We start from the raw sequence: 11,155 nt of genomic DNA, 5'->3' as shown, positions 1-11,155 counted from the left end.
TTCTCAATTAAAGCCCACATGGTAGTGAAGAATTTTGAGAACCGCTGGCTATGAAATGTATTTGGGCACTGGAAAAAAAATAGGAAAGTATAAATTTATTTTGGTTTGTGATCTATCTTCTAGATTCAACTTTCATTGCTATGTGGTGCAATAAGGTGGACACATGTGGCTACTGAACCCTTGAAATGTGACTAGTGGGCATTTGAATATGCTGTAAGTATAAACACATGTCAGATGCAATGAAACTTAATTTGAAGACTTAATTTTGAGGACTTAATAAGAAAAAAATATATAACATACCTCTTTAGTAATTTACCATATGAATCACATGCCACAATGATAGTACTATTCTGAGTATACTGGGTTATATAAAATACACTGTTAAAATTAACTTCATTTCTTTTTGCATCTTTTAAAGATTTTATTTATTTATTTGACAGACGGAGATCACAAGGAGGCAGAGAGACAGGCAGAAAGAGAAGAAGGGAAGCAGGCTCCCCGCTGATCAGAGAGCCCAATGCGGGGCTTGATCCCAGAACCCTGGGATCATGACCTGAGTCAAAGGCAGAGGCTTTAATCCACTTAGCCACCCACGGGCCCCATCTTTTTTTTTTTTTTTTTAAGATTTTATTTATTTATTTGACAGAGAGAGAGAGAGAGAGATCACAAGTAGGCAGAGAGGCAGGCAGAAGGAGGGAGAAGCAGTTTCCCCACTGAGCAGAGAGCCTGATGTGGGGTTTGATCCTAGGACCCTGAGATCATGACCTGGGCTGAAGGTAGAGGCTTAACCCACTGAGCCACCCTGGTGCCCCAATCTTTTTGCATCTTTTAATGCGGCTATAAAACTAAAAATTTTGCATCTTTCAATGAGGCTATAAAATATAAACTAAAAGTTATGTATGTGGCATATTACTTTTTTACTGGATAGCACTACTTTCCTGATTTTATCTTCAATGTTGTTTCTGGGCTCTTTCTACATTCTCTGAATTTAAAAAAAAATGACTCAAAGTTGAGAGATACTTCATCAATATTAACATTTTCAGTAGTAAATGGATTATTGACTTTTTTTTCTAAAAATAGTTGTATGAGGACCAAAATTACTTTTGAAATCATTGTTACTAGCTGTCCTACAACGTTAATCATCTTACTTGCACGTTTGTGGAATGTTACAGGGTTTACAAAGTTCTAGAATCTGAAACAGAAGTAGAAGAACTAAGAAAGGGGTAGAACTTTAAGTCCTGACACTGAGGTTACCATGCTCAGTGGCCACTTCTGTGAAATCTCTGTATGAGAATGCACTGCTTTGTGCCAAATGGAGATTTAACGTCATTAACTTCCGTGCGAGAGGGCAAAGTTCAACCAAGCACCACCTGCTTGTGAAAGCAAAGCTTTATATCTGGTTTTTCTCAGACTCTAGCACAGGTCATGTAAACTGCATATTTTCTTGGTGTTTCAGTATTGCAGTTTCAAAATGCACTTATTATAGAAAATTTGTGATTGTGTTCTGAAGCTAAAGACTGAGAGGATCTTTTGCGATGGATGTGGAATGGGCCTCTGAGATTGGAAGTTGCAAATGCATTAAAAAAGAAAAAAAAGGCAAAACAATAACCAAGAAAACCAAGTTACTTCTTACCCCATAGCAGACGGCCGCAAATAGTTTCTTCTCACTTTCCTATTTGGGTCTTCTCTCTTTTTCATTATTTTGACTTTGATATGACGTCTGTACATGTCTAAGTTACACACCAGCTAAATAAACACTCAAGTCTCACAACTAAGGGAAGTTTCCATATAGGTCAGTGCAGTTTTTAAACCATATAAATATCAGATTAACTTGGGATTCCAGAAAATCTAATGTTAGGATATTATCCAAGATCCACATAGTTTAGTTTTTTTACCCCCCTCTAAATTTGCAAGGCAAAAATGTAGAGACAAAATAAAAAGCTTCGCAGACTCCTGAAAAAAATTTTTTTACAAATGAGCTTAGCAAATTCAAATGAAATCATTTATATCATTGCTTGTTATTTTTTTTTTTCACTGCATGCATTTTTATGGAAGAGTTTGGGAATCAATCAATGAGCTGATGAGTTAATCAATGATCAATGGATACTGAGTATCCTTCATGTTTGGAACCTTACTATTACTCTGAAAGTTAAGTAAAATAAGCCAAAATGGTACTGTGATTGACCATTTAGTTGGAAGATAAGACTGACACACCCTTGACAATCTTTCATAGAGGTGAAACTTTATCTGAGCCTTGAGAAATGAGTTAAATTTAAAGGAAGGCAGAGCAGTTCTAAACATGGGGGATACTTTGATCAAATAATGGGAGAAAAATAGTGTATCTCAGGAACAATAAGAGAATCCAGCATTGATTGCTTCTGGATGGTGAAACTAAGACTGGATAGGCAGAACAAAACAAAGAATTTTTATCTGTAGGTATTGGAGTTTCCTCTGATTTGGGGGATACCAGAGAGTTTGCATATTTTCTGGTAGGAAGAGTGATGTGAATATGTCAATGTTCAAATGGCAGTCTAGTGAATGAATTAGAAGGACACAGAACCTGAGGTCTACCCAGGTCCAGGGGAGGGAATGACAACCATGGTATGTAAGCTTGGCTGTAGGAGGAGAAGGGAAAGATGCCTGGGATAAACTGAAGGAAGATTCCATAGAGCCTGATGACTAGGCTGGTTGATCATCTTACTGAAATCCATTTTTAAGAAAAATAAAGTGTAGCTTTTAGTTTTGAGCTTGAGCTCCCAGCCTTTCTTTTCCTGTCCTTCTCGGTAGTTGACCGTTTCTTCTGCTCCTTCACATCTTTCTTGCCCAGAGAAACCCTGGTAAATGTTTGCCAAAAAATTGAATCAACAAAACAGCTTTCAAATATACATCCTCACAGAAACTATCTGCCTACAAAAATGTCATAGTACTATACAAGACCTAATCTTACTTTCCCCTTAAGTTAAACCATTTCTCCACCCTGAGTACTTTCCCCTCCCTCCTTATTAAATCTACTCATTCTTTAAATCTCATCAAAAACGCCACTTTACTTTGTTTCTTGACAGATTCTAACTAAAAGTATTTGCATTTTTCTTTTGGTAATTAATCATCAATCATAGCCCACCTGGTGTTTTAACTTTTGTACATTATTCTGTAAGTCATATATATATATATGATTTTTTAAAGATTTTATTTATTTATTTGACAGACAGAGATCACAAGTAGTCAGAGAGGCAGGCAGAGAGAGAGGAAGAAGCAGGATCCCTGGTTAGCAGAGAGCCCAATGCAGGGCTCGATCCCAGGACCCTGAGATCATGACCTGAGCCGAAGGCAGAGGCTCTAACCCACTGAGCCACTCAGGCGCCCCAGTCATATATATTTTTTAAGTCGGTTACCTTCCCAGGACAGAGCCAAATGTGAGGCTTAAACTCCCCACCCTGAGATCTAGCCCCGAGCTGAGATCAAGGGTCAGACACTGACCAGAGCCACCAGGTGCCCCTTATTTTATAATTTTTAATGGGTGCCTCTTGGAGGACAAGCTGTGTATCTTACATGTCTTTATATTTATTTCCTCCATGGCACAGACTTGTGTTCTGCATAGCGTAGGTGATGTATAATCTACTATTGTCACATTGAATTATTTATTGGGTGGCATTGTCCTGGTTTAGGTGCATGGCATTTCTTGTCTGGGCTATTAGTGCGGTCTCCTAGCTCATCTCCCTGCCTCCAATTCATCCTCCAAATTGCTGCCCAAGTTACTTTTATACATTTTAGTTGAGATTGGTGTCTGTTGCCTCAGAATAAAATCCCAACCTTTAATATTCAAAAACCTTCTATCACCTGGTCCTGGGCTTCACTTCTACACCCATCCTGGGTCTTTTTCTCCACACAGAGTGTGGTCTGGTCATGCAGGACCATGGGCCCCAAATGGCTAATATCAGAACTTTGTTGAATCCTGTCACCTTAAGCTACAATGGACCTCTTACCCTACAAGTGATTCCTTTTATTTATTTATTTTTGCCCTTCAGGTCATAGGAGGCACTCTTTTGGGCTGTTATTGTCACTTCAAGCAACTCCGTGCTACTCTTTAGCTAGAATGCCAAAAATAAGCCTCATCTCCTTGCCATTGACAAGAGGAGAACTTGTTTTCCAGAATTGTCAAAAGGCATCTAAGCCAGTACACAGAAATCTCCATGAAGGTCAAAGCTCACTGTTTAATAGTGGCAAAGTCCCTTAAGTCAGACTAACTCCTTTTTTTATCTGTGATGGGACTAACACAGGAAAACAAAGTTAGAAACAGGCCAGTGCCTGGTACAGGGTGGGGCTTTCTTAAAGTCCAAATGCACAATGCACCCCAGCAGTAAGAGACTCCCTGCTGGCCCTGATCAAACATTGTGGTAAAACAGACAAACACACAAACCTACCAAAGACCCATTTCCTATGAAATTTTGAGTGATTGCTTTAAGCCACGTTATTGAAACCCATCTGTTGCCTCTCTATGCTCACATGGCAGAAAATATGCAATTATTCTTTTTTTTTTTTCAGTGGGACTGCAAGAAATTGCTGTATTTTGAAATGCTCCTAAGCTGAAAATCTTTGAAAAAGTGAAATACTATCAAAATGAATAGACTGTGGATCTTAAATGTATGAACTCGGAGAATCTGGAGCATTAAGTGATATTTATTTGTGGAGGTATGTGGCTTCTAATCTTGAATCTATATCTGTTTGTTCCACACTAGAGAACATTGGAAAATACCACCTGAATAAAGCTTGTGCTTTTAGCAGCCCTGAAAAAGTCAAAACTCTTGTTTTTTGTTACTATAATCTGGCCTCTTCTTCGATTAAAGGCCAAAAGTTATAGAGAACATGCTGAGTAAGACGTAGTTATTTTTTTTGCCAAAGGAAAAACTCTGCAGGTATTTTCAGACATTTGAGCCAATGTGCCTTTTAAAACCTTGTACTATTTCCTTGTGCATCGGTAGATACTTGTTTCATCAAAATTTATTTAATAAGACCTTTTAATACTTGTTCGTTTATTCAGCAACGATTTATGTGGCTTCCGCTGTGTGTCTGTCAGGCAAGGTGCTAGGTGTTGGGATTCAGCAATGAATAGCAAAAGACACTGCCCTCAAATTGTGCTATCCACAGTCTGGGGGAGGAGTCATAGGATTATCAAGTAATCGTACCAATTAATGAGAATTCTATTAGCGCTCTAAATTAGAGAATCTGGTGCTATGAGAATGTCTAAAAAGGGATCTGACCTAGATAAGGAGGTCAGGGAAAGCTCCCCTAGGGAAGTGGCAATTGCACTGATCTATGAATGATGAGTAAGAGCTAACACTGCATTCCCCGAAGAGGGACTATTACGTGCAAAGGCTCCGTGGACCAGTGGGCATGCTACCTGCAGTGGGAACGGAAGTGGGTCAGTGTGACCAGCAGAGCTGGGGAAATGTAGCGAAGACGAGGTTGGAGTGGAAGGAGGGTTCAAACTGTGCAGGTGCTAGGCCATATTAGGGATAATGCCTTTATCCTAATTGTTTGGAAGACCTGTCAAGGGTTTATAAGCAACAAGAGACAAGATCAAGCTTATGTTTGAAAAGGATTCCCAGAAAAAAAAAAAAAAAAGAAAAAAAAGAAAAGGATTCCCAGAATTAAAAAGCAGGAGACACATGGAGGTAGGGGTTAAGAATGAGGGGAGTCCTGACATGCATCCGATATTGGCATCTTTGATGAGGGTGGCCATGGAAAGCGGGCTAGAAATGTATTTGAGCTAAAATAAATAGGACTTGGTAATGAATTGAAATATACGGCATGACTCTTTGAGTTTCTCTGTTGGCCAAAACCTTTCCAAATTAAGGCATAGGCAGACCTGACATACTTATTCTCTTAAGAAATGTCTCTGTCAATAACCGTTCAGAATTCATTGATTCAACCACTATTTACAGAGCACCTGTTTGGTGATATCCTGGTTGCTGGCAATGCAGGAGGCAGTCTTTCATGGAGGTTATGCCTGTCGGTACCAGACACTTTGGCTAAAATGAAAATTAGTGGAAAAACAATGAAACAGTATTTAAACGATGGGGGTAGTGGTGTCAATTATTTTTTTTTAAAGATTTTATTTACTTAAAAGAGAGAGAGAGTGCGCAAGCAGGTGAAGAGGTAGAGGGAGAGGCAGACTCCCTGCTGAGCAGGGAGCCCCATATGGGACTTAATCCCAGGACCTCAGGATCATGACCTGAGCCAAACACAGATGCTTAACCCACTGAGCCACCCAGGCACTTGTCAATTTCTTTTGGCAAATCAGGATGCTTTTTTTTTTTTAAAGTCATTTACAATTTCTAAAGCCCCTTACTACCTCATAGGCAGTGGGATAGATGGGAAGGTGTATACTGAGGAACTAAGGATGATGGACTTCCGAGGTCAGAAATTATTACCTCAGCTCAGGTCTTGCAAATCTGAGATGAGGGCTCTCCTTCCTTTTTAAGACTGTAATCAAGGAGGGTGGGAAAGAAGCCTCTTGGAGAAGAGTATTCCTTTTCTAAATAACCAGTTTGAAAAATAACAGATTCAAGGCCTCTCACTCTCAACTAGGAAAAAAAGCACATTCCTAAATTAAGTTTAAGAAACAAAAGTGTGCTTCTTTTGCCTGCATCATTAGCTAAAGTAACATAACCAGATTCTTTATTGGCCAGATGAAGTCAGGAGAATCAGGAAAATTCTGATTTTTGTAGTGATCATGGAGATGACCAATTTCACGTTTGCATCTTGGAAGTTCATGTCTGTACCCTGTCGGGGAAGTAGGAACAAAGGGAAATATAAAAGGCAGTCCTACATTTACCTTATTTGGCTTCCTTTTTCATTTGCGAAGCAGAGCTTTATGAATTACTCTGCTGCTTTGTCTACATTATTTTACATTTTTTTAAAAGATTTTATTCATTTATTTGACAGACAGAGATCACAAGTAGGCAGAGAGGCAGTCCGAGAGAGGGGGGAAGCTAGCTCCCTGCAGAGCAGAAAGCCCGATGTGGGGCTTAATCTCAGGACCCTGACACCATGACCTGAGCCGAAGGCAGAGGCTTAACCCACTGAGACACCAGGCACCCCTATTATTTTACTTCTTATACTTAGCTAGTCTTTAGTAGATATCCAGGAAGCGTTTTAAGGTCATTTTTGTTTGTTTTTATTAACAATAAGCTTGATTCTTTTTTTTTTTTTTTTTGTAAGATTATATTAGAAAGTTTGACCCCAGAGTGGTTTTAAGGAGGTGGTCTGACATCTCTTGGCGTTCATAATGTTTATTAGGTTTAAAAAAGAGGTAACTGCAGAGAAGGCATACTCCTATCACTTCTCATTTCTGAGCACTGTCCATTTTTATGGGACAGGCATATCACCTAGGATACTCCTAATTACTGGAAAGAGGTTTCACTTGTATCTGCCATATTTCCAGTTTAACAGTCTCCTCTCCTCCAACAACCCACAAAAACCCCCAACATCTGAACCAAATATTCAACATTATTTATCAAAATAAATTTATTAAATGTATTCAAAGACCACGTCAAAGTTTAGCTGCCTTCAGGACAGTTTTTGGCACTCATCATGGACAATGTAGTTTCCTACATGACAGCACTCATTCTATTACACCACTTAACAATTCAAATACAGACCGTTTCAGTTTTAGTGTTACATGAGACAACAGTACTGATGATCTGTAGTCATAAGACCTTCAACACCCTTGCACACAGTAAACATTTTAACATTACTTACTGCTAAATAACTAAAACTAAAACCACTATGCGGTAACATGGACTGATTTAGGGAAAGATATACAGCCAGCTAGCTAAGGCCACATAATCCCAGACCTATTGATTTTTAAATGCTTTTGGACCAACAGTATCACATCATACCTTGGGGTCTCACATTCCCGCCTTCCCAGTGTGAGACACACCATGTAGACCACTTTCTCCCTGTGTCCTGGACACAGCTATGGAAGCTGTCCCAATACAAGCTTCTCCTAGACAGTTACCACCTTCCTGATGCACTAACTCTGAATCAATAGTTCTGAGTGATGTTTCCTGAACACCCAGGCTAAATTCAAGGTCAGTCTTTTTGGCAGGTCACAGCCTTTCCCCTTAGGAAAAAAATGAAATGTCCTCCACTTTTGGGCTCCCTTTCTCATCTCATGTGGCATGGGGCTCAGTGGTGATCTGAGGCTTTTTACACAAGTCCTGGTAAAATTCTGACTCCAAGAAACGGGGATAAGAGTTGTTCTCCATCAAGCTGTAGACCCTCTTCTGGGCAGTTGTAAAGCAGCCACTTGTAGCTTCTTGTATATTTTGAGCAATCAGAGTTTTGGTTTGAAAGTCTATGTTTATCTGAAATTAAAAAAAAAAAAAAGTGGTTTATTCCATATTCAGAACTAGAGATTGATACCTATATGATATTTGAAAACAAGAAGCAAAAACCATAATGTGTGATAAGCTTCATTAGCCAGGTGATTTAAGAAATGAAATTAATCGAATTAAAAACTAGAATTAGTTTCCAAAAACCATTTTACTCCCCACCCCCCTAGCCTTTAATTTAATTTGATGTCTTTTGTTTTGTGTTGGTGCTAAGAGTGTTCAAAATATGCTGCAATGAAGAACGTTGTTTCCCTCTTACCTCTTTTGGAGCTTCTTTTTCTATGAAATCCGTATATATTTTCCTTGCTTTGGAGGACAGTTTTTGGGGTGACTTGGTTTTTTTGAAGTCTTCACAGGCCAGCCAGAATTCAATATTTTCTTCACAAAACTCAGATTTTAAAAAAGCCCTGAATGCAGCAAGACCATCTGGGGAAGGAGGAGGAAAAAGAAAGCATACAGAATGTGAACTGGGTGACCAATTAATCCCTTAAATTTTTTCCAGAACTACCATTTTCACACTCCTATATTTTATTATTTCTAGATGATAGCAATTTTCTTGATTTCACTCAAACTTGTAATCCTCTCAATTTAGCTCTTTAAAGGCTAAGATGCTAATAGGCAAAATGCCTAAGTTAGTGCACTACTACAAAAATATAAATAGTTAACTTTGTTATTAATGCAAATATTTATATGGGAACCTAAATTCTCTGGGAACTAAACCTCCTGGAAACATTGTATGCAATGGAAAAGCTGATTCAACCCTAAGGAAGAGGAACTGCCACTATAATTTTGGCTAGTTTTTCTTCCCTATCTACAGTGAATAAACCATGCATTTCCATGGTTAAATACTAGGAAATAAAGGAGAAAAATAGGCATTATATTTTTAGCGATTATAAAGCTGAATTCCCCTTGGGCAATCTGCTCTTCTGTTGTGTGAACAGCTTCTTCTAGATGTGTGATACTTGAAATGGATCAAATTCAACAGGTTGACTTACATTTACTGGCCAGCAGCTCATCAAATGCTTCTGACCACAGTTGTGCTTCCTCAGGGGAAGGCCTGCAACAGAAAGTCTGCACGTTAGCTTGTGCACATCACAGTTCCTCTTTCCAGCACAGCAGCTAGCGATTCACATTTCTAGTACAAGATTTTCAACTTACTTGATGAACGTTTGCTGTTTGCTTTTCTTGCCATTTTTGGGCTTCCCAGGAGAGGATGAATTTTGCAAGAAGTAGCTCAAACGGGCCTTCCAATCTTTTAATCTAAAAAAAAAAAAAAAAAAAAAGATACTCACTAAGTGGGAACATTTTACATTGCTATGGCAGTTGGAGGCATTTTTACCAAATAAAGTCACCCAGTAGCTACAAACCAAATAAGACAAAACAAGAACTCTTCGAGTCAGTCTTACACATTTTACATTTAAACCTAGCACCTACGTGCCAAACACAATTAGTTTCATCCATTCATCTGAACAGAAGTACTACTTTTATAACCAAGAGTAAGACTACTTAAAATGACTAGGGTAGTTAAATGAATTTAGTTGGCATACTTCAAAAGGCAGATGCTATTTCTGGCCCACAAAAGGCCGCAGTTTTTCTGCAGCCTTAATTATAATTCTGAGACATTTCACACTTGAAACCTCCAGTAGAACTGCCTGGAGCCAGTCAGCATTCATTTCCCGTAGAGCAGGAGGCTCTGGACCACACTAGAAGCCATGAGGGAGGTAGTTGTGTGTGCGTGGGCGCGTGTGTGTGACTGAGCCCCCCACCCCCAACTACAACACTCATTTTAAGCAGATGATGCACAACAAGGATTCGTTTCAGTCTTTGGTGGGTCAGATATGCAGTTCCATTTTTTAAAACGAATATAATCAGAACCGACCAAAATACTCCTTCCAGAAGCTGTGTAAGCTGATCAAAACTTGTAATGCAAGGCACCATTTCTGGGGATGCCCTTCGGCCACAGGATGCTCGGATGTTATCGTAAATGCAGGGGACAAAAAGCCAACCCGCAATTTCTCAGGCGCATCTACCACCGCCTCCAGTTCAAAAATTTTCTCAATTCCTAAACTACCGAGACTCCTTTGCTCACGTAACAAAATCAGTACATACACATGGATTTAACCTTGCTTAGCAAATTGACCTTTTCCACGTTTTTTCCCCCTGCAGAAGCGCAGGTTACAGTTTCCTAATGTCAATCAACACCGAGCCGGAATGTATCGCGTTTGCAGCAACCGGGAGAGCCAGGTCCGCAGCGGGAGTGGCGGGAGAGAAGCCATACTCACAGGGTCCGCTTCATTTTTTCCCGCTTCTCCTCGCTCTTGGGGCTGTTGCCGGAGCTCTTGTCCATGGATCCGCAGTCGTGGTGGACAGCCAGGAACATGGCACTTTGCATTATCCACCTCCTGCTAGGGCCGCAGATGTTTGCGAGAGAATGTGCGTGGCCACATTTATTAGAGGGGGTGGGGCGGGGCCTCAGGCCGCCGGTCCCGCCCCCAGAGGGCGCCGATTGGTCGGTTGTAGCCGGGCATGGGGCGGAGTCAGCCCCCAGCCTGCGGCAGTCTCGGGCGCTGCGGAAGGGTCTCCAAGCGATACCCGCTGACGTCTGCGGCTTCTGCTTCGTGCGCACTCGTGCCAGACCCGGCGGCTTGTGGGGTTTGGTGTGGGAGCAGACGGAGAAGCCCAGCAGCGAGCCACGGCCAGCGACCTTTCTCAAGGGGTGGCGGCCCCCGGCGAAGGGAGGGAGCTAAATTGGCCGCGGG

The 11,155-nt window shown here is 40.5% G+C and overlaps 1 protein-coding gene across 1 annotated transcript; it reads right to left on the bottom strand.

Annotated features, from left to right (window-relative positions):
• Positions 1 to 7,512: 7,512 nt before the first annotated feature.
• Positions 7,513 to 10,832, bottom strand: RGS2 (regulator of G protein signaling 2). The gene is made up of 5 exons (XM_045983656.1): positions 10,679 to 10,832; positions 9,555 to 9,656; positions 9,392 to 9,453; positions 8,656 to 8,822; positions 7,513 to 8,369 (listed from the first exon to the last, which is right to left on the bottom strand). Exons 1-5 carry the CDS (start codon positions 10,786 to 10,788, stop codon positions 8,175 to 8,177), a joined length of 636 nt encoding a protein of 211 aa, XP_045839612.1. The 5' UTR covers positions 10,789 to 10,832; the 3' UTR covers positions 7,513 to 8,174.
• Positions 10,833 to 11,155: the final 323 nt, after the last annotated feature.

The sequence above is a fragment of the Meles meles genome, chromosome 17 (assembly GCF_922984935.1).
Source record: "Meles meles chromosome 17, mMelMel3.1 paternal haplotype, whole genome shotgun sequence".
NCBI classification, from domain to species: Eukaryota; Metazoa; Chordata; class Mammalia; order Carnivora; family Mustelidae; genus Meles; species Meles meles.
The sequence above is the reverse complement of the archived record's forward strand: the minus strand, read 5'-3'. Positions and strand labels throughout refer to the sequence as shown.